The sequence below is a fragment of the Rhinatrema bivittatum genome, chromosome 4, assembly GCF_901001135.1.
Source record: "Rhinatrema bivittatum chromosome 4, aRhiBiv1.1, whole genome shotgun sequence".
Taxonomy (NCBI): Eukaryota; Metazoa; Chordata; class Amphibia; order Gymnophiona; family Rhinatrematidae; genus Rhinatrema; species Rhinatrema bivittatum.
In genome coordinates this window covers 152,921,292-152,948,872 of record NC_042618.1, presented here as the reverse complement: position 1 = coordinate 152,948,872, position 27,581 = coordinate 152,921,292, and the positions used below count along the sequence as shown (strand labels likewise).

At 40.2% G+C, this 27,581-nt stretch overlaps 1 protein-coding gene across 8 annotated transcripts in view; it reads left to right on the top strand.

Annotated features, from left to right (window-relative positions):
* Positions 1-27,325, top strand: part of SCFD1 (sec1 family domain containing 1) — a 417,399-nt gene extending 390,074 nt beyond the window's left edge. For all 8 annotated transcript variants that reach the window (XM_029599000.1, XM_029598999.1, XM_029599003.1 and 5 more), the window contains 2 exons: positions 6,301-6,369; positions 27,088-27,325. In XM_029599000.1, the coding sequence (XP_029454860.1) occupies positions 6,301-6,369; positions 27,088-27,111 (93 nt within the window). In that variant the 3' untranslated portion in view covers positions 27,112-27,325. The remainder of the gene's footprint in view (positions 1-6,300; positions 6,370-27,087) is intronic.
* Positions 27,326-27,581: the final 256 nt, after the last annotated feature.

Below are 27,581 nucleotides of genomic sequence, written 5' to 3'. Positions count from 1 at the left end.
CCCTCATTGGCCGAGACAGGTCTGGTTTCCATTCCTCCAGAAGTTGTCCATCCGGAGACCAATCAGTCTAGGGACTTCCCAGATCTCATCATGTAAGATCAAGGCAGGTTGCAGCATCCCAACCTCCAGGCCCTGTTACTCACAGCCTGGATGTTGAGAGGTTAGTCTTGCAGCTGCTTGATGTTTCAGGGGATATGTCTCGAGTCCTGGTGGCTTCTAGAAAGCATTCTACTAGAAAGTCCTATGGACTGAAGTGGAAGAGGTTTTCTATGTGGTGTGAGTAGAAGGCCCTAGATCTGTTCTCCTGCCCGACACAAAAACTGCTTGATTACCTTCTACACCTATCGGAAGCTGGCTTAAAGACCACCGCCGTTAGCGTTTATCTCAGTGCAATTGGTGCATTTCACCAAGATGTAGATGGTACGCCCATTTCTGTACAGCCCATAGTTGAATGATTCATGCTACAATTGAAGTGTCCCCTAAGGCCTCCCACTGTGTCTTAGGACCTCAATGCGGTATTAGCTCAGCTGATAAAAGCTCCTTTTGAGCCTCTGCACATTTGTGACCTGAAGTACAATGAATTGGAAGGTCATATTTTTGATGGCGATCACCTCAGCGCGCAGGGTTAACAAGCTCCAGGCCTTAGTGATTTATCCACCTTTCACTAAGTTTTATCATGAAAGAGTGGTCTTGCGTACGCAAGCTAAGTTCTTGCCTAAGATTGTAACGGATTTCCATCTTAACCAGTCTATCGTCCTGCCAGCATTCTTTCCCAGGCCCTATTCACGCCAAGAGAAACCAGCACTGCATAGTTTGAACTGCAAGCGAGCCCCTTAGCCTTCTACCTGGAGCAGACAGAAGCTCATAGACAGTCCACACAACTTTTTATTTCTTTTGATAGCAATAGGTTGAGCTGTGCCATTGCCAGACACTATCCAATTGGCTAGCAGATTGCATCTCCTTCTGTTATGCCCAGGTGAGAATGCATCTTTGGGGGGTCATGTCAAGGCTCATTCTGTCAGAGCCATGGCAGCATCGGCGGCCCTCTTGCAAGCAGTTCTAGTGGAGGAGATCTGCAAAGTTGCAATATGGAGCTCTTTCCACACATTCACATCTTACTGTTATTTGGATAGGGATGGCTGACACAACAGTCGGTTCAGCCAGTCTGTCCTTCAGAACCTGTTTGAGGTGTAGAACCCAACTCTCCCCACCTTGTGCCTATTGTTTCGGTTCAGGCTGTCTCTCCCTTTGTTACCAACAGCAGTGTTGTGCCCGTTGGCATCTGGTTGGGTGTATTGGTCCCTTTTTGTGTTGGGAGAGCAGCCTGTATCTAGGGATTCATCCATGTCTGAGGAGTACCATCCTGCTTGTCCTCGGAAAAAGCAGAGTTGCTTACCTGTAACAGGTGTTCTCCAAGAACAGCAGGATGGTAATCCTCATGAAACCCACCCACCACCCTGCAGAGTTGGGTTTCTCCTATTTTTTATTTTAATTCTAGGTTACGAGATTGGACGCATGGTATAGGGCATGCTGGACATGCTCAGTGTGCCTAGTCAAAGTTCTAGAAACTTTGACATAGGTTTTCTGCATCGGGGCTCCATTTGATGATGTCCCCCATATGTCAGGACTAATATCCTGCTGTCCTCGGAGAACACCTGTTACAGGTAAGGAACTCTGCTTTCTATAGTAGTCTGGAAAAATACATAGAGCTACCTGCAGGATGGATATAGCATAGCATAAAATTAAAAAAAAAGACCTGCTTATCCCATCCAGTCTGCCTAGTTATTCCTGTCTACACTACTAAAGATATATCCCAGCTGTGGGCCATAGAGTGTAATCATTTGTAAGATATCTCTCCCTCTCTATCTGCAACAGTTTTTGTTATCTTCCTCATTTGTACTGTACCCTATTGGGTAGATGGCCATATAAAATCCCACAGTTCACACCCAGCACCCCTCCCTGGCCATGTCTGACCAAAAAGCATTATAATAATCTAAATAACTACCAATACTAGCCTGGACATTGCTCAAATATCCAGCCTCCTGGGTCCCCTGGCATAGCTTGCCAGACAGATTCAGTTATATGAGCATCAATTTTTTCAATAAACTTCTAGTTATTACTGTACTCGCAAGCCTGCCAGAATAATCTAACTGCTAGTATCTTAGGCAGGCAGGATAAGGTCAGGGCTTCAAGGCTGAGCTGGTCAAGTCTTCCGACTGGCCAGCCCTGCCCCCTTGGGTTGAGCCTACAGGACATTCCTGGCATGGTACTTGGTGGCATGGCTGGTACTGAAGGCAGGGCTAGAGCTGGAGATGAGGACTGGGAATCCTGCAGGAGATCAAGACAGACATGGGCTGCAACAGGAGAGAAGGCCTGGAACTGGGACTGGACAGGACAGAACTAGGATTGAACAGGCCCACAGGAATTGGACATGGAAACTACAGCAGAGATAACCAGGAACTAAAGCACAGCAAGTCCTGTTTCTAACCACTACCTCCTCGACCCAACAACTAGACATCTCTTCATTATTTTCTGGCCCCTTAGCTTTCAAATGTGCCTAAATCACACCCATAATCTAATTTTATAGTTTATCCCTCCTCTCTCATCTACAGTCCTTTTATAGGTGAAAAAAAACCCTATCATGAACGTTTGCATTCCATCAGTGATGTTGGAGGATCATGTTTTAGCAGTAAAATCAGAAGCAATGTCATTCTGTGCTCTGAAATTACCATTCAGCCCCACATTAACAACGTTACAGAATCTTATTTTTCAACTTTGGCTTACTGGAAATCTTTGTGCTTATCTAGGGACAATCTTGCAATCATTCTTCATACCATAATGATTAGCCAGCTTAATTATTGTAATGCTTTATTCATGGGACTGAATAAGAAATTTAAGAGATTACAGGCGTCAGGATTTTGATAGGGCTTTGTCTTAATGAATGTGTTTCTCCCATTCTTGTCTGCCTTCATTGGCTCCCTATAATTTTTAGAACAAATTTTAAGGTACTTAGTGTATGCTGACTTTAAATTCTCTCTTCATGGAGGGGGCCTATTTTTCTGATGGATCAACTCAAATTGTATGTTCCAAATAGAGAGTTATGTTCGCCTCAAGACATAACCCTTTGCACTCCCTCTATTTTGAATGCGAAATATAGGGAAACGAGAGAGCGCCTTTTCTTGTTTTAAGCCTCCCTTATGGAACATTGTATTTAAACAAATATGAACTATTCATAATTACTTGGCTTTCAGGAAAAGCTGCAAAACATGGCTTTTTACTGAAGCATTTAAAATCGGTTAGATAAGTGGCATAGGTTATTATAGTTTTGTTGTATAGCTATTTACTGATCTTAGGGATTTACAGTAGTTGTAAAAGTTTGTTTTGCTGATCTACACAACATTTACTTTCATCATGAAAGAGTAAATATAGAAATAGTTCAAAAGTAATTAAGAATAAAAAAAAAACCCACAGTATTGATTGCATAAGTCTTCACATCCCTTGATTCAATACTTGGTGGAAACCCTTTTTGCATCAATAAAAGTCATGAGTCATTTAGGATAAGTGTCTGCCAACTTTGCACAACAGGATGGAGCAATTTTGTCCATTCTTCTTGGCAGAAGAGCACAACATTTTTTGAGTTGGCTGTGGATCATCTGCAAATTGCAGTTTTCAAATCTTTCCAGAGATTTTCTATTGGAGTCAGTTCTGGGCTTTGACTGAGGCACTCAAGGACATTTACTTTCTTCTTTCTGAACCACTCCATTGTTGCTTTTGCCTTGTGCTTTGGATCATTGTTCTGCTGAAAGGTGAAATTTGTCTCTAGTCCCAGGTCTATGATAGACTGGTACAGGTTTTTCTCCAGGATCTGCATATACTTTGCTCCATCCATCTTTCTCTCAGTCTTCTCAAGCCTCCATGTTCCCACTGCTGCAAAGCATCCCCACAATATAATGTTGCTGCCACCATGCTTTACTAAAGGGGTAATGTTAGCAGGGTGATGTGCTGTGTTTGTTTTATGCCACACAAAAAGTTCCACTTTAGTCTCATCAGACCACATTGTCCCCGAAGTTTTTCTTTACAAAAGTTATCCTGCAGATCATTTGGCTTTTCCTCAGTCATGTTTGCGAATAATCTTAAAATTGGTGAAAGAGTCACCATTTTCCCCAGTATCAGCCAGAGACCTCTGTAGTTCTTTTAAAGTAATCTTAGACCTCACAGTGATCTTCCGCATCAGTTTCCTTAACACGCAGCTACTGACTTTAGAGGGATGGCCTGATTGTACCAGTGTCTTGGTGGTGCCAAACTATCTCCAGATTACAGTGATGGACCTCATAGTGCCAAATGAATATTGAAACATTTAATTTTTCTTATAAGCCTTCCCCCAGTCTATATCTTTGAATTATATTATCCCAGAGATCTTTGGCAGCACCTTCTTCGGCATGTTTTGACCTTTGCTTCAGATTCACTTTATACAACAGAAACAGCTTGATTCTTTGTTTAGGAGAATTCCAAGCAGCTCAGCACCTGTGATTGGACACAAGTGGACTTGGTAAGGCAATATTTTGAACCAGAGCTAATTTGGGTAAACTATGACAAAGGGTATGAAGACTTATGCGATCAAGACTTTTTATTTTTATTCTTACCTATGGAATATTTCTAGAATTGTCCTTTCATGATGAATACGTACAGTATGCTATGTAGATATATTAAACTCCTATTTTTTATTTTATTTTATAGACAGAATATGAAAAATGTACAAGGACATGAAGACTTTTATAGGGCACTGTATAATTGCAAAATAATATGGTGCTTAATAGTATACTTAAGGATTCTCTTGTTTTAAAATTTTTTAATGGTATTTTTAGAGGAGTTATTCCCCGATTTGTTCTTCATCTCTCTTATGATGTTTGAATAATGTGTTAAATGTTTTAATTTTTTTAAATATGTATATGTTGCCTGGAGCTTCTGACTGTAAAGGTGTCTCAAAAATGTAATTAAATAGCCTCCAAACTCTCTTAACTCCTGGCTTGTACCTGCACGCTCTCTCCTGCTCATGTCTGCTTATTCTCTATCCCATCCACCCCACTGAAACTGCCCTCTGAATTTTCTACTGACTTTATACATAAAACCTTATTCATCCATATCCTTAGACCTGAAGATTGCTATCCATCAACACTCCCCAAGGAACGTGACAAGAGCTTGAACAGTTTTGAAAAAAAGATTTGTCTAATATTGACAAATCTAGGTGTGCAAAGTTGATGGAGATGATTCACAGCTATATTTGCCTCCAAAGGTGCTTCCACGAAATATCGACGTGAGTGGAAGAGGGGGGAGACTTATCCAGTTGTTGGATTTCAGTTTCGTGTTTGGATATGTATAGGCTCTGGCCCCCAATAAAACATTTTTGACCCTGAAAACTGAGGATCATGGTATTTTGATGACTGGGGGGAAAAAACCCTTTAAATGTGTACAAGACTGACACAACAAAATGTGAAAAATGTTCAAGGTTGTATAGACTTTTGATGTTCTCACATACACAGAGCTGCCAGTTAAAAAGTGTAGCAGGCAATATCAAATTTGTTTGGTATGTGAAAGCTGTAGAAACATTGACCCAGTAGTAATTACTGAAGTTAACTCTACATAATTGGCGCTGATTGTCAACCCTAAAAAAGGAAGCAGTATATTATTGAATGTAACATTTTATAATGCAGTTGAATTGTATGGATTAACTGGAATCACTTCATGTCAACCCCATAGCAACATGGTAAATCACAAACACAAGTCCCAACGTTCTATAGGAAAGAGATGAGCAAGAGAACACATTTAGAAATTAAAATGAGGAGACTGAGTGGATTACAGTTGATTGATATTTTCATTTTTAAAAAAAGTCTAAAAAACTGATTTAATTATTTCTGCCTTTAATTCATTGTATTATTGTCAAGCATTCAACTGAATTCATTCCCTCCTTTGACTTGTCTGAAGCACTAAACAAAATAAGCTTCTCTCGGCGTAGCAATATCATTTTAGTCATGAAAAATAATCACCAGTGACTTAATAATAACTTGATTAAGCATATTTTCCAGTTATATCATTTTGGAAACATATATGGAGCTACTTTTAAGATGGATACCCTGCCAGCACATTTCTAATGCTTAAATTTCATAACAACTAACAAATGGAAGAGGGATAAGCAATATTGTCCTCAAGGAATGTTCATCCACATATGCTATGCTGCACTGTGAAATTCGTTGTCTTGCTGTCATATCTGACCTGACCATATATATATTTTTTGTTTTTCAGACCAAACAAGGCAAACACGTTTTATATGGCTGCAGTGAACTTTTCAATGCTTTACAGTTTTTAAAACAGGTAAGGAACCTGCCACAGCTCACTTTCCATCTTCATTGCATTCAGTGAACATAAGAAAATGTCTAAATTATGTGAGAAGGGATCCTTTCACCTGACAGCCTTGAATTTTGAGCATGAATAAGCAGCTGTAGTAGCAGCTGGATTTTTCAAAACATCAACATCATTTGGTGTCGTGGTTGCTCCTTTGGTTTCAATAGTAGTTATATTTTTATAGTTTTTATGGAATAAAGTGTTTTATGGCCAAAGCCCCAATTTTAAAAATTTCTTTTCATAGCCTGTTCTTTGTTCATATGATGAAATAGGAAGAGTTTTCAAGTACTTCAAACTCCAATATGTGATCAGGAATTGAATATAAATTAGAACAGAAAAGAAAGATCTTCAAAGAAACAAAAACATTAACTAGCAAAGGAAATTGTCAAAAAAAAAGTCCTCATGCTACTGCTTTAAAGCATCCCTGCACTGCATATGGGTTCCTCCATGGCTTAAAAAGAACTGGAGTGATTTTTATTATTCTTTTAAGATTTTTAATTTTGAAGTTGCAGCCCATTTAACTCTGCTCCCAGCAGATCATTTGCAAACCATGGGAGGAGCATGGCCGTGTGCAGCAGGTAGTTCCAGAACATTATGATGCTATTTTACTCAGTTCCATCCTTTTTATTCCCCTCTTTTATTATTTTTTTTTTCCACAGGCAAAGGGGAGCCTGCTGAGAGGTGCTTTTAGCATAAGAAGATTACAGCAGCAATACTAATTAAATTGTTAAATATCAACTTACTTTTCTATGGGGCCAATATAATAATCCGAGCTGAGCCTACTGCTGGTTTTTACTCCGGTTTTAGCACAGATGTTTCAGCACTAACCTTACTCATGTATGTAATATGGCTTCTAGCGCTGAAATAACCCACACTAAAATCCCACGGTATGCTTAGCACGGATGCATGCAAATCACATTTAAATGAAGCAGTTAACTATTACAGGGCAATGCAGAGAGCTGTGTTAGCAGGAACATATTTTAGGGCAGGGTTTTTATTTTATGGCACACTTTCAAGTGGCACACAGAACCAAAATTTGCATGATTCTCACATCCTCCACCCCCCAGCTGCAGGAGGAGAGCAGCATTTTTTTTTTTTTTTTACCTATGTGTGCCTCATTCTGCTGACTCCAGTCAGACATTTGAACATGTGAATACTGAGATTATAGGGTCCCACACATTCAGACATCAGATTGAGGCCGGCAGAGGGCATAGACACCTGTAAGATGTGCTGTTCTCCTGCTAGTGGGACGATGCAAAGAAGAATAAAGTTTCAGATTTCTGGTAGATGATTCTGGGACATTTGATCCTAAGATGCTAGTATTTTGATGAGAGAGGGGGGGAGTCTGATGGACTGTCTCCATGGAAGATTATAGTAATCTTCTCTCAAAACATATCTAAAAGCACAATCTGTGAATTTATGTCTCACGTAGAATTTACATGTTGGGAATAACTGGATTTTGTTGGCTAATTTGATTTTTTTTTTTTTTTGTGGTGCAAAATTAATCCTCTTCTATGCAAGACATACCCACCAAACCTGAGGCTTTTATATTGGGCCTCACAATATCTTATAGTAACAAAACTTAAAGAAAAGAGACTTTAATCTGGGTCCCAGGATATTTTACATTGAGTTATTAATATTTTCTATCAGGCAATAAAAGCTTCCATCCTTTGTGTCTCTGGCTTGCTTTTCTGGCTCTGCATGTTTTTATTTCTCATTCTCTGTTCAGTGTTTTGTTATCCCTCTCTCCTGTGCCCTCCTTCCTTTTTCTTTTTCAGTACATTCTGTTCCTTGTTTTCTCTTTCCTTCAAAGTGACTATTTTAATACTTTCTCTTCCTTCAGTCTTTTTGCTCTTGTCCCTTAATTCTCTTTTCTTCCTTGTCTTCTCTTCCTGCCTGCTGTCCTTTTCCCATTCCTCCTCTCTGTCCTCCATTATCTCTCAGGATTCCTTCCCCACCCTCAAATGCAGGGTTTTCTCCCTCTTTCCTTTTCTCCCTCTGTCCACCTAATTCCTGGTCCTTTCTGTCTCCATCCTGGGCCCTCTTTCCCTTTCTTTCCCCATTATCCACTATTATCTCTTTCAGTTCCTGGTCTTCCCTCCCACATACTTTTCCCTTGTCCTGTTCTCTTCCCCTCCTTCTTCCTTATACATGGTCCTCTCTCTCTCCCTGTATCCTAGATCCTCTATCTATCCCTCCTTTCCCATCCTGTGTTTGGTCTCCCTTCTCCTGATTTTCATAAAGCTTCCTTCTCTCCCCATCCCCACAACCCCTGGAAAGCTTTCATTACACCCACCTGCATGATCCTTGGTAAACTCTGTTCTATACCTGCCCCCCCCCCCCAACTTGGTATGGTCCAGTTTGTCATTGCCAGCCCAAAAGGAAGAGTAGGGCCTAACATCATATCAGTGTCCTGTCTCTGTCCACCAATTTTCACCATCCTTTTTCCCTCCCCATAAGTCATTCTCCCCAAATTGGAGCTTGTGAGCTTCTCCTTCTCTCTCAGCTGGAGCAGATACAGCACATCAGAAAAGAGCCCTGTACTCCAGGCAGCAGGTGGGGAAGAAAGAGCTGAGTAGTAAGCAGGGAAAGAGGATCATGTTGGTGCTTCCACCACCACTGCACAGGAAGGACTTTCCCAGGCATATTAATCAAGAAGCACTGATCTAGTGCTTCATTTTCTGGATTTCTATCTAGGTGGTCTTTGTTTAGTATTTATGGATTTTTCTTATTTATACTTTAGCTGTCCATGGTATATCATGCTTCATATGATTCAACATGATGCCTGTTTGGAAATTTTTTTTATTTACTAACGAGAGTATAACAGACTATTTATTTATTTTATTTATTTCTCATTTCTTATATACCGCACATCAAATACCAGATCTGGCCAGAGCAGTTTACAATTAAAACACAATAAAATACATACACTTAGCCAAAATAAGAACATAAAAGAAATGCAATACCTTAAAAAACCCCAAAATAAGTACTGGCATTACAATCTATGTAGTCAAGCTCCAGTGGAAACAGCCAGGCCTTTACCTTTTTCCTAAAATTCAGATAATTCTGATCCACCCTCACCTCCAAAGGTGCCGAGTTCCATAATTCTGGGCCGCTGAGAACATCCTTTTCCTGTACACTTACTTTCAAATATCTTGTCTAGATGGAACCAGCGCCAAGGCAGCTGACTTTGAGTGTAGATTACAATAACTGTACATCATCAGCATAAAACTTTCAAAACCCTTCTCTCGGATCAGTGCATCTAATGGCTGCAAAAAAAGATTAAACAGCAATCAAGTCTGTAAGCCTCTGATATGACACCCCCCCCCCCCACACACACACACACACACACACACACGCACGAACAATGGATGATCTACCTGTCAAAAAAGAGGATAACCAATCCCAAACCTGACCACCAAAACCTAAGGGGTAGATTTTTAAAAAATGTGTGCACGCATGTTATAAAAGCAGCGGCGGTGCGCGCAAGGGGGACTTCCCCAGTTCCCTCCCAGTCCACTCCAATTTAGGAGTGGATTGGGAGGGAACTTTCCTACCCCCTACCCTAACCTCCCTTCCCCTTCCCCTCTCCTCCCCACCCTCTAAAACCTATTTTTAAATTTTGATAGCTGTTTCTACAGGGCCCGACCTGAAATAACTTGCGCACGATGGAACAGCGAGGAATGGCGCTGTCCCGGGCCGCCCCACTCCACCCCCTTTTGAGGCCCGGCACTTACGTGAGTGGCTGGACCGGTTTGAAAATTGGCCCAGCCACACGCGTAAACCCCGGGATTTACACCCACCAGGGTTTTAAAATCCGGCTTTAACTTGTTTACATCATTCCAACAACAAATCGTGGTCTACCAAATCAAAGGCACTTGACAAATCCAACAATATCACAACCACTGACACTCCCCTGTCCCTGTACTTCAGTTCCTTGTCTTGCATGGAAGTTATCACTGACTCAGTGCTGTAACCCTTTCTAAACCCAGACTCACATCTGTCCAACCCCCTTACCTCTTCCAGGTAATCTGACAACTGTAAACACACTACCTTCTCTAAAACCTTAGCCAAAAAAGGGCAATTAGAGATAGGGCAATAACTAGCACAAATTCATTTATCCAAGGAAGTCCGTTTCAAAATTGGGGTCACCACATACTTTTTCAAAACCTCTGGCAAATTGCTCTCCTCCAGGGACACATTTACCAACAACTGTATTCGAAGTAGCAGATTGTCTGGCAAAGACCTAATCAAAAATGAAGGACAGGGATTCAGCTCACACATTGTGACTTTACAGTTATGCAAAACATTCTGCAATTCAAGGATACCCACCCTACTAAACTCTGTCAATTCCCTCCTATCTTTTTTAAATTCCAAATTTTCCACAACCTCATTTCCCACCCCTTCATCTTTAGCCTTAACTCCCGACTTCCACCCAATCATACACCAGAAACTCACAAAAGTATCCCCATTTATCACCTCTGAAATTTCAAAACGAGGGAGACAACTCCCTCCCAACAAAAACTGAGTAATCCTAAAGATCTCCTGATATCTATTATCTGCTTTCTCAATCTGTTCTTTCAAAAACATTGTTTTCGCATATCTTAACTTAAAAAACATATCTGTTCGCAGGTTTACGCCAGTTTAATTTATCTTCCTATAAATGGGATTTGTATATATATTACCTGACTGTGTAAACCGCTTCTCTGCTACTGGACTCACAAGGATATCACAAGGAATTTAGTTGAAGCAAATATAAATTTATTATTGTATATCCTTGGAAGACACAGACCGCCAGACCTTCAATATAGGCAGGGCTTTACTGTCTCTTCCAGTATCTTGTAAAAGCTGTATTATATAGGTTCAATTCATACACAGAAAATGCCTGTGACGAGGATCACTTACGAAATATGACAGTGGAATAAGCTAACCTTTTTTTTAGCCTGAGAACTCCCCACCCACCTTAAGGTTCCTTTGTTTTAACTTTGCTTTTGATGTCTCCTGTTTCTTCTGAACTTCTTTGCTCTGTCAATAGATCAATCATTTCATCTTCAGGGGGCAGGGAGAAACTTTGATTTCAGTTAGAGTCTCTTGGAGCCAGATAAGCAAATAATGAAGTTTCAGCCATCTGCCATCGATAACCTCATGACCTTTAATTATAGGCTTTGCAGAGCCTAAAGCTATTCCAGATATCTTCCAAATTCTTGAATCTGAGGTCAGTTAAAAGTTCATTGTATGCCAGCAGTTTCAGTTAAGTCAGACAGCAAAGGATTCTGGGGTAAGCTGAGTAAGCCAAAGGCCTGAGCCAAAGTCTTCATGTTACGCTGCCATATATCATTTCCCTCTTGTGCCACCTTCAATGGCAAGATTGGCACACCAACAGGTCCGCGACGATGGGCCATAACAAAGGAGCCTAAAAAGTGTGTCCTAACAACTAACCTTGGTATTTATCAAGTGTAAAGCATAGTTATGTGTGTCCCTCTAGATTCCTAATGAGTGTAAGTGATACTCATATAAGCATAGGCATTCACTAGTTAATCAAACAATAACATTAAAACTGAATTACAATAAAAATCATCCAGTTCTATAGTTAAACTGCAAGTGTAATAATAATATCAAAACTTTAGTCTTAAACTAGAAATTACATTGCATAAGGAAGAAATACCATATTTAAACTAATAGTCTAAAGAGAAAGATTTGTTCCTAATAGAAAACAGTCTGTATACTACACATCACATAATATTAAATCACATACTAATATAACTAGCATAAAGATAGGCGAGAACTAAAAAAAAATCATTAAAGAAGAAAGTATGCATATTCTTATTGCACTGTTCATAATGGGTGAGTCTCTGCAAGGAGAACTGTTTCATACTGAGAACCAGGGATAGAAGTAGATAGTTGTAACAGAGTAGAAGGAGTACGAATATATGATAGAAGAGAAAAAGAACATTGAAAACAACAACAGCTAAAAATCAGTATAAAAAAGATAGCAAATACAGAAAATAGTAACTTACACAGCCAAGAAATTGAAGGTAGCCATGAAAATATAGAGTCAAGCCATGAGTCAGTAGCAGATTTATACCACCTTGTGCATACATAACATGAGATAGATTATGAAGGTGTTGGAAAACATATGACATATTATGTTCGTAAGCTGCGGTGGGAATATAGGTACAACATGCAGTTCCAATGATAACACAGACTCCACCCTTAGAAGCAAGAATAGAATCTAAGGCTAGACAATTCTGTTGAGCAGTAATTGCAGTTGCTCTAAGCTCAGTATTGATAGCATTAAGACTTGCAGTAGTTAAATTAACAAACTACATAAACTGATAACGGATAGTCTGAATCCACTTGGCATTTGCAGCAGCTTGGACACCAGGTGTCTGCCAAGAAGCAAAAAATAGTTCAGTTCGACTAAACAGTTTAAATTCATCAGGTACATCAGTTGGAGTAAGATAAGCAGAACGACGTACACGTTTTGAAAAGACAGAGGGTGAAAATATAGAAAGGGGAGAAATAAACACAGGAGCAGCTAAAATCACCATAGCACAAGTACCACACCATCGGATTGGAAGAAAAGGATAGACAGAAATACCACATTGCCAGAAAACATCCTAAAGAGGCTGTGAACCAAATTCTAGATACATAGCATGATAGTCAGTATCACAAGAAGAAATACCTAAGAAAGGTCCAGTACCATTTTGTGAAAAGCAAAAGGGGAAATGGGTAAGCGCAGTATGAAACAAAGGGCCTGAAAAAGGAGGTGGCCAGGTATTAACAACAGAACCAAAATGCGCAAAGGTACAGGTCGGTGAAGGGCGTATAGGAATGGGAGAAACACAAAGAGTAGGTGCTTCAGAAGCTCCACAAATAGTCCATTTTTCTTTTTCTCTACACGAATAAGTAAGATAACTAAGCTGACGGAGTAAATGCTGAGGACAAGGAGGGGAGGTCTCATTAAGAACGGATGCATTCCACAAGGAAAGCATAGTAGAAGGGGAAAAACCAAATTTAGTATGTTGATTAGAGTTAGAAGCTGGGGGAATAGAATAAGGAGGTCCAAAGGTCTGATTACCATAAAAACAAGCAGCAGAAGAAGAAATAAGAGAAGAGACTTGTGCTGGAGTGCCAGCAATTGGACAGGCAAGAGCATGATAATAGCAAGAAACATTTGAAAGAGATAATGGTATTGTAAGAACAAAACCTGCCATTTGAGTGGTATGAAAATGTTTGGAACAAGCAATACAAGGAGTGTTGGGGTACGATGTAATAGAATGTTTATACATTAATTGATACCACATATTGGTAGAAAAAGGTGTATGTGTAGGTAAAGAGAAATTAAGCAAAAGGTCAGGGGAAAGAAGAGTAAAAGAGAAAGGAAGAGAGAAGAGTAAAGAAAAGACAAATAGATACATGATTTCTAAAAATTATTACTAATGAAGAAAACACAAATACTGATTAGCAAACTCAATAACTTGTCTAGTTAAAATATAATAAAAAAAGAAAACATACATCTATTAAATGACACTTCAATTGTTCAAAGAGCAGTCCTTTAAAGAACAAAAAAGGTCCTTAGATACTCCTAAGAATCCTACAAAATAAAATAAAGTCAGTTCAAGCCCGTGAGGCTGCAAAAGCAGATACAAAAAAGTAGTCTCAGCAAGTAGCATCTGTGCTTGGACACGGCCTCAAGTCAGCTAAATGTGTGAAGGTAATGTCAGCATCTAAGCGAGCAGCTGTAGGAGTTAACGTTGTTATTCTGTATGGTCCAGTGTACACCGGATCTTTCAAAGTTCTGTGGGTAAAGTTGCAGCGATAGACTAGATCTCCTACTGCATACACTCTCGAAGGTTAAGAACATAAGAAAATGCCATACTGGGTCAGACCAAGGGTCCATCAAGCCCAGCATCCTGTTTCCAACAGTGGCCAATCCAGGCCATAAGAACCTGGCAAGTACCCAAAAACTAAGTCTATTCCATGTAACCATTGCTAATGGCAGTGGCTATTCTCTAAGTGAACTTAATAGCAGGTAATGGACTTCTCCTCCAAGAACTTATCCAAACCTTTTTTAAACACAGCTATACTAACTGCACGAACCACATTCTCTGGCAACAAATTCCAGAGTTTAATTGTGCGTTGAGTAAAAAAGAACTTTCTCCGATTAGTTTTAAATGTGCCCCATGCTAACTTCATGGAGTGCCCCCTAGTCTTTCTACTATCCGAAAGAGTAAATAACCGTTTCACATCTACCCGTTCTAGACCTCTCATGATTTTAAACACCTCTATCATATCCCCCCTCAGTCGTCTCTTCTCCAAGCTGAAAAGTCCTAACCTCTTTAGTCTTTCCTCATAGGGGAGTTCTAGCATTTGGATTGCTTAGCTCTGGCAGCATGTATTTGTTGACTTGCGACCTGCACATTTTTAAGAAAAACAAACAGGTTATCTGGTACCTTAGCATGTTTCTGATACTCAACTTGTTGAGGTAAATTCATAGCTCTGCCCATACACAGCTCAAAAGGAGTGAGTCCTATAGATCTCACTGGGCTCATTCTAATTGCCATCAGTGCAGCTGGTAAGGCAGTGAGCCAGGTTTGCTCATAAGCCAACATCAGTTGTCTTAATTTTGTTTTAAGAATCCCGTTCATTCTCTCTGCCAAACCATTGGACGTAGGTCTATATACAGATACATGACGGCATTTGATGTTCAGATCTGATGTTAATGCATGCATTAATTCATTTCTAAAATGTGATCCATTATCTGTCACAATTTTCACTGGTACCCCAAATCTGGGTATAATGTGGGTCAGCAATGCTTTTGCCATACAAGTACCTGTTTCTGCTTTACAGGGTATGGCTTCCAGCCATTGAGTGTATGGACAGACACACATAAGTAAATAGCAATAGCCAGAACAGGATTGGATCATATCAGTATAATCACAATGCCATTCTAAATAAGGTCCCTGTGGTTTTGGAATATGTCCACTAGGGGTCACTGCACCTCTACAGGGATTTGCAGTAGCACATATTGGACATCTGGTCACAAATTGCGAACAAAGGCTTTGTAAATTTGGAGCCCATATACTTTGAGACAAATTAATATACATTGTATTTGGAACTGTTATGTAGAGGCCAATGAGCTTCGTGTAACATCAGATTTAAAACATTCAAAGCACAACACAAAGTTCCTGCTGGATGCACCCAGCCTACATTTTTAGTAAATGTACACAGCCTGCAGCTTTCCACTTCACTATCTCTTCAGCTGTTGCTGATTCCTGCAATTGCTGGACTGTTCGTAATCCTGTTTCCTTTTGTGCTCTAGTCTGTACTAATTCCTTTACTGCTGGCTGACAAGTTGTCTGAGCAACCTCTTGTGCTGCATAATCTGCCAATGCATTCCCTCTATAGATCCACGTATTAACAGCATGGTGGGCTTTCACCCAACAAATAGCTGTTAATAATCCTTTCTCTCCTCTTTCCTGTAGGCGTAATAAAATTAATTCCCATAACTGCACATGTGAAAGAGGTTCTCCAGAAGCAGAAATAAATCCTCTCCTATTCCATTTTCTCAGATGCTCATTAATAGATGAAAATATATAATGTGAATCTGTAAAAATAGTCAAAGGCACTTCCGCACAATGCAGCAATACCCATGAAACTGCACACAGTTTTGCTCCTTGTGCAGACAATTCCATTGGTAAGGAAAACTGCTCACATCTGAGAACTTGATCATCTGAGTTGTATTGAATAGCAGCAAACCCTGGGCTTGCTTTTGTACAGGACCCATCTGTAAACCAAAAATCTCCTTCAACTAGGGGTTCATTAGATAAAACAACTTTATCAGGTAAGGGCAGTGCAGTGATTCCACAAGTATGTGGAAGCACAACCGCTCCCTCTAGAAGGTCCTGGAGAAAATTAAATTTGGATGCATTTGTAATAGTCCTATGTAACACTGTAGAAGTCAATAATATGGCTGAATATTTCCCAAGCCTGGAAGCAGTAAAAGAAATATGGGTATCTCCCATAAGAGTTTTAACTGCATGAGAAGTATGTAATATAATTGGAATACCTGGAACATGTGACTGCAATTTACAAATAGCATCAGTGCAAGCTACAATACCTTACTCACAGTCAGAAAATCCTTGTTCTACCACCCCGAAGGTGCCAGAAAAATAAGCAATGGGAGTTATGTTATCATGCTGAGACGCAGCTGCTGTCCAACCTTCAGAACCATGATATACCCACAAATCAACTGCACAATTTAAATCAACAAGAGCCAAACTAGGAGCATTTAATACTGACTGCACCAAGTCCTGCAATATTTCCAGATCTTGTTCAGTTAAAATCAATTTACCATCACTAGCTGGGCTGCCTTTAAGATGTCGTCTCAGTGACTTGCTTTTGGTACTAAAAGCTGGAATCCACAATCTACAGAAATTCAACAGACCTAACAAACCTCTTAACTGTTTCACTGTTTGAGGAATTTCCAATTCTGACACTTGTTCATGCAGTGCACAACCAATGCTCTTACCCTCTATTCCTAGATTCAATCCTAGAAATGAAACTTGTAACTGACAGATTTGTACTTTGTCAGAATTCACTTTATATCCTGCCTGTGCTAATGTATGCAAAAGCATTTCAGTTGCTTTCATGCATGCAGAACACGTAGATGCTGAAATTAACAAGTCATCCACTTACTGGATCAGTGACACACCCACTGGAAGTTGAGTACATACTGCCTGAAGATCTTCAGACAAGATTTTAGAAAAAATAGACGGACTTTCTACATACCCTTGCGGTAATCTAGCCCACTGATAACTCTGCTTATCGTATTGGAAAGCAGTTAACTCCCTACTTTGCCAAGCAAGAGGCACACAATAATATGCATTTGCCAAATCTAAAACAGTGTACCATTTCCCTAATGGTTCAGTTTGTAAAATAGTAGCTGGATTTGTAACATTAGGATAGTCTACCACTACCATTTCATTAAGTGTACGTAAGTCTTGCACTAATCTCCATTTCCCAGAAGGTTTCAGAACTGGGAACAAAGAGGTATTAAATAGTGAACCACTAGGCTCTATTATCCCATGTTTAAGAAGAGATGCGATTTCTGGCTTAATTTCTTCTTGTGCTTCTCGAGAAAAAGGGTATTGACTACGCTTAGGGCCCATATAACCTGCTTTTAATTGGATTTCCACAGAGTCTTTACCCTGCACTTTACCATACGGATCTTTCTCAGTAGCCCACACTGACTCAGGCACATTAGGGAAATGTTCCTGTCTGTGTGTTAGATTGACAAACTGTCTAGCTAAATGTAGTGCTGAGGAGTTTGGTGCAAATGAGTTCTATTTCTAAGGCTTGTAACAAATCCCTTCCTAACAAATTTACTGGACAATCTGGAGCATACAAAAACTGACTCATCACTTCTTTTCCTTCTAACTGCACACTAGTTTTTTCTGTTCTCTGTACTAGCTTATTCTGTCCATTAAATCCTATGGTACAAATAGTTTCATCTGACAATGCAACTCCCTCGGGAAGTCTGGTAATCACAGATTTGGTTGCCCCTGAATCCAATAGAAAAGTATACGGTTGTTTGTTAATATGTATTGTCAACATGGGATCTGCTGTTCCTGCCCTAATTTGCACCACTCCCAAAAGTCATTGGTTATACCCATTTCCTGCTCTCTACCTCTGGATCTCATTTGCAGGGTCCCAGTGGGGAAATCCTCCTTGTCTCCCTCTACCACCAGTACTGTTTCTATCAGGATTCGCTCGGCACTCATGCGCGAAATGCCCGAATTTGCCGCAGAACCAGCAGTCTATCCCTACTCTTCTATCAGGTCCAATTCCAGCTCCTTGTGACGGACTCCCATACATTCCTCGTCCACCTATCCCTCTCCTGCCTCGCATCATCCCTCTACCCACGGATGTTATTTCCTCTAGGTGTAATTACTTCACCTATTAATTGATTCTGGGGTAACCTGCATTACACCCATCCTGACCATGTCGTATTTCTGCCTCAAATTCCGTATCTGGACATGCTTTAACTCCTTCTGTCCCAGTCACCTTATTTGTCTCCCCCTCTTTTTGTTTATTTAGCTGTTTGATCTGCATAGAGCATAATTTAGTTTGGATTTTAGTCAGATCATCAGCTCCTTTACCTTTCTCCCTAACATACAAATCACCATAGTGGCATATATTAAGGAACATTTCTGGCCATAATTTACTTTCCAACCCCACAACTTGGTCCAACTTTTGCTGAACCCCTTTTGGTAACGTTTTCCTTAATGCTTGGTAAAACAGAGGTAGCATACCAAGCTGATCAAATGGCTGTTCCATCTGCCGAAACCATTCCTCCTGCATTGCTTGCACATGCAGTCTGATATCAGTTATCCCATCCCATGCACGTGACATAAGGGTTGATAAATCTCTTTGTGTAGTGAAGTTTTGCCTTAAAGCTTCCCAGACATTATGACGAAAGTGATTAAAAGGATTACCATCATATTCTGAATTAGCTAATGTAATTTCCCTCATTCTAGCCTGTCTAAACAATGCATCTACATCAATTCCAGGCAGTCTAGCTAATAATGCTTTAATATCTCCAATGGCTAATATCAATCCACTACTTAATTTTTCAAACTCCCGAATCCATGCACCTGCACCTTTCATTAAAGGTGGCAACTGCAGGATTAAATTAGTCAGATCAGTAAATTGCCATGGAGTATACCGAGGGAGAACCTGACCCCTCTCATTAGGTCTCCCTAGCAACAGGGGATACTGTGTAGCTTCAGCCCCTGCTTGTTTTTCATATTTTTCCCATACCATTAAGCCAGCACTCATATATTGATCATCCCAATCAGGATCCCCATAACGACCTCTAATACATTGGCGGGCTACATTCATATCTCTGGAAGATAAAGAACCCTGTCTTGGATAGGGGGACATATCCCCTCTCATTCCCTCAGTCCATTTGGCTAACCTATCCACCCATAGATCCACATAATAACGACTATCTTCACTCTCAGCCACTATTTCTTTTGGTGTCTGTTTACGCAAACTCTGGACTAACATAATCAAGTCTCCATTTCCATCTCTACAGGCTCTCTCTTCATCTACTCCTTCATGTATAATAATACATCCCTGAGTTTTGCATTGTCTGGATGGCTGTTGTCTACGAAAATCCTTTCCTAGCTTTTTCTGTTTTGTTTTTCCCTTTTCCCTTATGTTTTTGTCCTCTTCCTCCTCTATGCTATCACTTTCCCCTTCCTTCTCTACGCTTTCAGCTATTGGAAGCTTAAGTACCTCTCCAAACCTTTTTCTTAGCTCATCTACAGTCAGACCTGATTGTACAATGTTGGATGGATGCATTAACCCTTTCAAAATGCAGGTCATCTCCTGCCATCCTTCCTGTAATTCTACCTTAGGTGGGACAAGTCCTTCTGCTTGCTGCAGTACTGCAGAAGCAGGGAAAACCACTGCTGCAAAGAAGCTGCAGGAGCACCTGTGGACTGAGATTTTCCAGACATACCCTCTCCTAGATTATCAATAACAGATAATGGAGTCACTGGCAGAGGGTCTAACTGCAATGGTTTATAACCTGGAGTCACATCTTTTGGATCTACAGGTCCTAACTCAGCAGGTACAGCATGTAATGGAAATTGCCCTAGACTGCCATAAACATCTGGCAGTGCTGGGTACAAGCCTGAAGAACTAGAGGCAGGGAGTGTGGAATAATTAACAGAAACTTTCTCAGGTGCATATGGTGGAGGCCTCTTATCCCACTCAGTATCCTGACGGACAGAATCTCTCTGCCTATACCATAAATCAAATACTTGCAAATGCTTATCTAAAGATTTTCCTGTCTTTGAATCTCTAATATATTTAAACAAATGTAACAACACAGAAAATTGTAATGAGCCGTCTTTTGGCCAAAGTCTGGATATGCTTTAGACTTCTTACACCATTTAATATTATATTGTTTAATTTCCTTAATATTAAGTGGATTAGCCTCTAAAACTAACTCTAAAGGAGTTTTCATATCGTCCACTAGATGGCACCCCTACAGCACAATACACCCACTGACTCTAATCAAACCGAACTGTAACCTAAAAATTAAAAATTTATTCTGATCCCTTTCCTTCCTTTCTTTTTTTTTTTTTTTTTTTTTTCTTTGGAAATATTAAAAAGAGCTATCAGAATAAAGAAGAATAGATGGAATCCCAAGATGTTAAACTCAAAAGAATTGAATTAGCATCAGTCCATCTTCAGGAACCAATTAGAACACAGAGGTATAGCTCGGCCAAAAAAAGACCGAAGGGAAAAAACAAAGGCAGAAACAGAAGCCCTAAAATGCAATATCTGATGTGAGATTTAACACACAATCACTATACACTGTACATGTGCACACAAACAATCAAACAATGGAAAATATATATATATAATTTAAAAAAATATATACTCACAGATTATTGAAGATTGATGTGCATACTTACAAAACTGGATCCATCAAACGCATAACCACCAGGGTAGCATGAAAACGTCTTTAAACCTCGTCTCTGAGCTCAGTGTCCTCCAGGTATTACTGCTCCATCAATGCTCCTCCAGACCACTTAAGTTTCGGTACTCTTCCTTCGGACTTAAAACCAAATTAAATGTCCGAGAACTTAGTGTGGAATTGGATTCTGTCCACCAGAATTCAATGCAACACTACCCAAAATAACAATAGCCTCAGCTATTGCTGACCCTTCGTGGTCGCCAAAAATGTATATATTACCTGACTGTGTAAACAGCGCTTCTCTGCTACAGGACTCACAAGGATATCACAAGGAATTTAGTTGAAGCAAATATAAATTTATTATTGTATATCCTTGGAAGACACAGACCACCAGACCTTCAATATAGGCAGGGCATTACTGTCTCTTCCAGTATCTTGTAAAAGCTGTATTATATAGGTTCAAATCATACACATAAAATGCCTGTGACGAGGATCGCTTACGCAATATGACAGTGGAATAAGCTAACCTTTTTTTTAGCCTGAGAACTCCCCACCCACCTTAAGGTTACTTTGTTTTAACTTTGCTTTTGATGACTCCTGTTTCTTCTGAACTTCTTTGCTCTGTCAATAGATCAATCATTTCATCTCCAGGGGGCAGGGAGAAACTTTGATTTCAGTTGGAGTCTCTTGGAACCAGATAAGCAAAGAATGCAGTTTCAGCCATCTGCCATCGATAACCTCATGACCTTTAATTATAGGCTTTGCAGAGCCTAAAGATATTCCAGATATCTTCCAAATTCTTGAATCTGAGGTCAGTTAAAGGTTCATTGTAATGCCAGCAGTTTCAGTTAAGTCAGACAGCAAAGGATTCTGGGGTAAGCTGAGTAAGCCAAAGGCCTGAGCCAAAGTCTTCATGTTACGCTGCCATATATCAGATTCTATCCAAATTCTTTCTAATCTGCGTATTTCTTGTTCATACTTATTCAAAATTGGAGAAAACCAGGGAGCTGAAGCCCCCCTATTACTAGCCTTCACTTTTTCAGGGGCAATCCTATATAAAACTTGACCAATGGAAGAATTCCACTGTCCTACCAAACCCTCCACTTGTCTGTCCTCCGACAATACACTTTTCCCTGCCCATTCTGAATAAAACATTTCTGTGTCAATCTCTTCTCAAGATAAATTCTGATCTCTGCCCCCCTAGCCTGACAGACTCCCTGAACCAAAAAATAAAAACAAATCAAATGATGGTGAGCCCATAATACCTTCTTTTCATATAAAATACTCAAACTCTGTATTTCCACCAATCCCAATGAACCAAACACCAGGTCTAATGTATGTCCTTGTCGATGCATTGGAAAATTGACTATTTAAACCAGCCCAAAAGAGGACAACATATTCAAAAACGTTTGGGCTACCCTACATGACATATCTTCTACATAAAGATTAAAATCCCTCACTACAATAAGGTATGAAAAATGAAGCTATGAAAAATGAAATGAACTTCATTCACAATCAAAGTTGCACCTGCATGGAATCCTGACAATAAATTCTGTCACCTCCTGCAGCTTCTTCACATTCACTCCTGGCGGTAAATACAATACAAACCCTAACTGATATTTCCCTTTAAGACTATACACTAAGGAATCGATTTTCAAAGGAGCATGTGCGCGTCCATGTGCACGTGGGTCCCGGCATACGGACGGGGCTATTTTATAATACACGTGCGTCGGTGCACCCAATATAAAATATGATATCCGCGCGCATATGCATGGCGGATTTTAAAATCCGTGCGGGCAGCATGTGCTGGGGAGGCGAATTTTCAATTAATATGCGCGGTGATGCAATCAGGTCTCCCCCAGTTCCCTCCCAGTACACTCCAATTAAGGAGCAGATTGGGAAGGAACTTCCCTACCCCCCACCTAAACTTCCTCCCTCTTCCTCTCCTCTCTGACCCCTAACACCTTCCTATCTACTTATTATTTTTTTGTTTCATTACTTACTGCTCTTCTGGAGCAGAAGTAATGTGCACGTACCGGGGTTTACGTGTGTGGCCGAGCCCGTCTTAAAATGTGTGCAGTGTGTGCAAGATTCAGCCACGTGCGTAAACCATTCTCTAAAAAGCATAGCCACCCCACCCCCTCATCCCACCTGTCTGTGATCAAAAAACAAAGCATTAAATCCCACTGGGCAGAATTGAGGGAAAAGGCTGAAGAGGCATCACCTAACCACATTTCATTTAGAAAGGCAAAGTCAACCCGCTCTGCCACAATTAAATCTTGCACTAAAGTTGACTTATTTCCCAAAGAGCGAGTATTTAATAACAAACATTTAATCTCACTTTCTTTTTCAACCATCACTACTCGTGTTATATCCATCAAACAACTAACCCTTCTAGATTTCTTAACTTTCTTATGCCCAGCACCCCCATATTTTCCTTTCCCAGCCACCCGCCCGCATAATAAAAAACGGACCCAAACACATCATACAGTCAATTATACTCCCCGCCAAAAATACAGCAAAAGCTCGCAAAGAAACTCACAAAGGGGTTCATTAAGGGGTTTGCCCCTTTAGTGCGCCCCTTCGGCATGCCGCAAGCGGCGACACAGCATTCCTTAAAGCACCTCCCAGCTGATGCGGGAGATGTGTTCTCAGACATCACGGCAGGGGGAGAGACAATTATCCGATGGTAACTGGCCTTTCTGGGTCCCCAAGAGTCGGCCCACAGTGTTCTCAATCCCCTGAAGGAGGTAGTTTAAGTTCCTCCACCCTCCTCAGCGTTGGTGGAAAAAGGAGAAGAAATACATTTTATTAAGAAATCAGCAAAGAAATAAGGCACAAAATAATAAAGTAAAAAAGAGAGAGAGGAGAGAGATCCAATTCATTATTCCAGGAAATATAAATTGTCAATTCAGAGAAAAGCTGTTAGACCAACATAATACATAAAGAGATACAATTTAACCAGCCCAAGGGGTAGACGTAACAGATAGAGGAGAGATGGCAAGAGAAGCATCTACAACACTTTTAGAACTCAAAAACAGTCTGCTCTGCAAGGTCATAAAAATATATCTAACACTGTGCATGGAAAGTTGAGCCAAAATGGGTTGTCCAATTGCAACACTATAGGCCTGATAATGAGAACCTACTTCCTTTTCTTCTGCGTCTCTTTCAGGAAAAATCCTTATTTTATTCTTGTGTAAGAGAACAGAGAAGTTTCTTAATCTAAGAACCCAATCCCTATCTAGTTTGAGCACAAAATTCACAATCAAAGTTGCACCTGCATGGAATCCTGACAATCAGCACAGTACACTTTCTGTTATTCAGCATTATAATAATGGGAGTGGCTAAGTAGGAGGAGCTTTCAAAATTTTTAAACAGGAATTTAATATTAAGAATTCAGATTAGAATGGGAGAGGAATTCGTAATCATTTACAGGTGAATTTTAAAAGAGATGCATGTGCCATAATCGGGAGATGGGCGCGCATCTAGCACATGTGTGTGTCCACCAGATTTTATAAAGTGGGTGGGTCAGTGTGCATGGCCAGAAAAAGGCAACATGGTGTGAATGGGGCATGGGCGTTCTGAGGCAGGGCCAAGAGTTGTACGTTTATGTACCTTTGCACCCGGGCACATGCCCAGGTCCAGTGCTGTCTATCTATATTTCTGCTATGGAGGAGGTGTAAGTAAAAACAAATCCCACATAGACATCCCTGAGGTGTTTAGGGGTCTGCGATAACTGGGGGGAGTACAAGCTAAAGAACCGGGGGAGGGTGGGTTTGGAGGACTTAGCTCTAGATTGGTCATGGTGCGGATGCGCGCCTTTTATAAAATTCCCCCACTTACGCAGCTCATAGCCGAATTTATGCAGCTGTGGGCACCCACTTGCAAAATTAGGCACACACATACACGTGCCTAGGCTATTTTATAACATATGCGCGTATGTGCACATATGTTATAAAATTGCCATGTCTCTGGGCTTCCATTGACAGACATGCATGTATGTGCACCACGCACCCATTTGAAAGTTACCGTCCCTGTGTATTAGCCATTAAAACAGTTTCATAATTTTTATTAATTTTTGGCTAGAGCCTAGTGATCTTAAGCTACAGGTTAAATTTTCTACATGTGCATCACCAGCTTTCTGGCCAGCTCTAAAACTGATAAGCTTGAGGTTGTTTTAGTTTAAGCAACATTTATTTCCAGTGAAAATGCAAGTAGTATAGCAGAATTCTTGCTTGCAGTGGTCATGAACTGCCCCCAATTCACATTCCTATCCATCACCATTTTCATTAAGATTAGAAGCCATTCAGAGTAACCTTGACTGCCACTCTGTGTTAGTTTCTTTGAAGCCAATATTCAATAAGTCAGTGAGCAGACAAACTATCTGGTGAAAGTTAGTCAGATAACTTGTTCCGGATATTGAGGGGAATAAACATCCTGCCAAATATCCATGATTAAAATGTACTGCTACTTTTAGCTGGATAACTTTAAACATAACCCGCTATCTTTTGAATATCGCTAGTTACGTTTAATGATATTTGGCTTCATGTGGCTGCATAACTCTCATCTTAACTGGCTGTATTAAAAAGTATATGGCCAGTTAAATGAAATGTTAAAAAAATAAAAAGTCCTACGCAGGCCTGTGATCTGATTCCCTGGTGTAGCAATGCAAAAAACCCTGTCCGGGATTGTGTTAGCAACTTACTACGATCCCGGCAGTAGACAGAGATGCGACTTCCTAAGGTACTTGGGAGACCTGAAAGGTTAGGATTGGGGTAGGGGGAAGAGGAGGGAGGCAAAAGAGTTATTAGTGGGCAATATGCAGAACCGGAGAGCAGGCAGAGAAGGGGGGCAGACAGGACCTGGACCCCTGATCCCTAGCAATTGTTTAAATCATGTCAGAGGAGGTTGGGGAAGCTCAGCTGAGCAGGGCAGATTTATAAAACATTACCCAGGGATCGGGGAATCGAGCTGCTGGCCCATGCACAACTTTTTTTTTTTTTTTTTAATCTCTGCCACTTAAGCAGCTACCGTATTTTTCGCTCCATAAGACGCACCGGACCTTAAGACGCACCTAGGGTTCAGAGGGGGGCTAAAAAATGGTGTGCTAAACCAGGTCCACTCCCGGGCATCTGTGGTCTTATGGAGCAATGGGTATGCATACAATTGTTTTTCGTCCCCATTTCGTTTTTGGGTCTGGGGAGGGGCATTTCAGTCCACTCCCTAAATCGGAAAACTTTTATCATGCTATTTTGTGAAAAAAAACAAAACAAAAAACCCCACCCCAACCCTTCAAATTTAATTTGGCCGGCGCTATCTTAAAAAATAGCGTGAACCATCCATTGCTCCTACCATGTGACAGGGGCCAACCAATGGCATCGGTAGCCCCTGTCACATGGTAAGGGCAAAGGGCTACTGGCACCATTTTTATTACTGGCAGCCGAATGCCCGAGAGGGGGAGATCGCTCCTAGGACCCCCGCTGGACCACCAGGGACTTATGGCAAGTCTTGGGAAGGTCAGGAGGGTGGGGGTTGTAGTTAATTAAATTTTATTTTTAATATTCGCTCCACTTTTGGGGAAAAAAAAGTGTATCTTATGGAGCAAAAAATACGGTATATTATTTTGAATATAGCCAGTTAAGATGAATGTTATCCTACCTCATGAGGCCAAATAACTTTAGGACTGATCCAAGCAGTCCTAAAATTATGCAGCTAACTTTTTTTTTATCTTGATATCTAATGCTTGTATGTTTTATAATGTAATTTGTTGATTTTGATTTGTTTTTATGTTTGTTGGTCTGATGATAGTTTTATATGATGTAATCTGCCTAGCACGAATAATTTGTTATAAGTGGAATATAAGCTTTTTTTTAAATTAATAAATAAATATAGAAATATTGTTGAAAATTGGCTAAGTTAACTGGATAACTTTAGCCCTGACCTACATCCCCATCAAAATACCTCTTGAATTATCTAGGTAAAATCTAGCTGGATAAGTGTCCTAGTATTCAAAAAGTTGGCATTTAGCCAGATAACTTGAATTATCTGGTTAAAATACCTTTGAATATTGACCCCTTTGTATATATATTCGGCATAACACATGTACTTTTTCTTACTTATCCCTACAGGGGTTGTTCATGATGTATATTTATTATGCTTTATAATTAATTATTCATTTCTTTTCTATCTAGTTGTCTCAGCTTGGACAGAAATAAGAGCGAGGAGTGTCATTTTTGGATCTAGTTCCAGAATAACAGGCCCAGAGAAATTGAAAAGGACGATATTTCCTGATCTCTAATTTTGTTATACTATTGGAAACTGATGGTGTTCTATTATCCAATCACTTTTAGCAGAATCCTGTAATTAATGTAATACTGCACACCAATGTTGGAACTGTATTTCACCCAAACTATAAAACCATGTACTGTAGTCCGCTTGTTGTGTCTCGTTTTTTTTTCTCCTGTCACTGCTGACTGTGACTTTTAGTATAGCCCCATCCATCTTGGCTTACATCACGCCATTAAGCCATCATTGTTATACAACCTCTCCCTGGATTAATAGTCAAGGAACAAATAAGAAATCAGAACGTCTGGTATTTGTGTTAGTATGAGGCCATATAATGAGCTGTATATGCAGATATTTTTTATTATTCTCATTTTGCATCCTGCTGTTGACTCTGAAAACT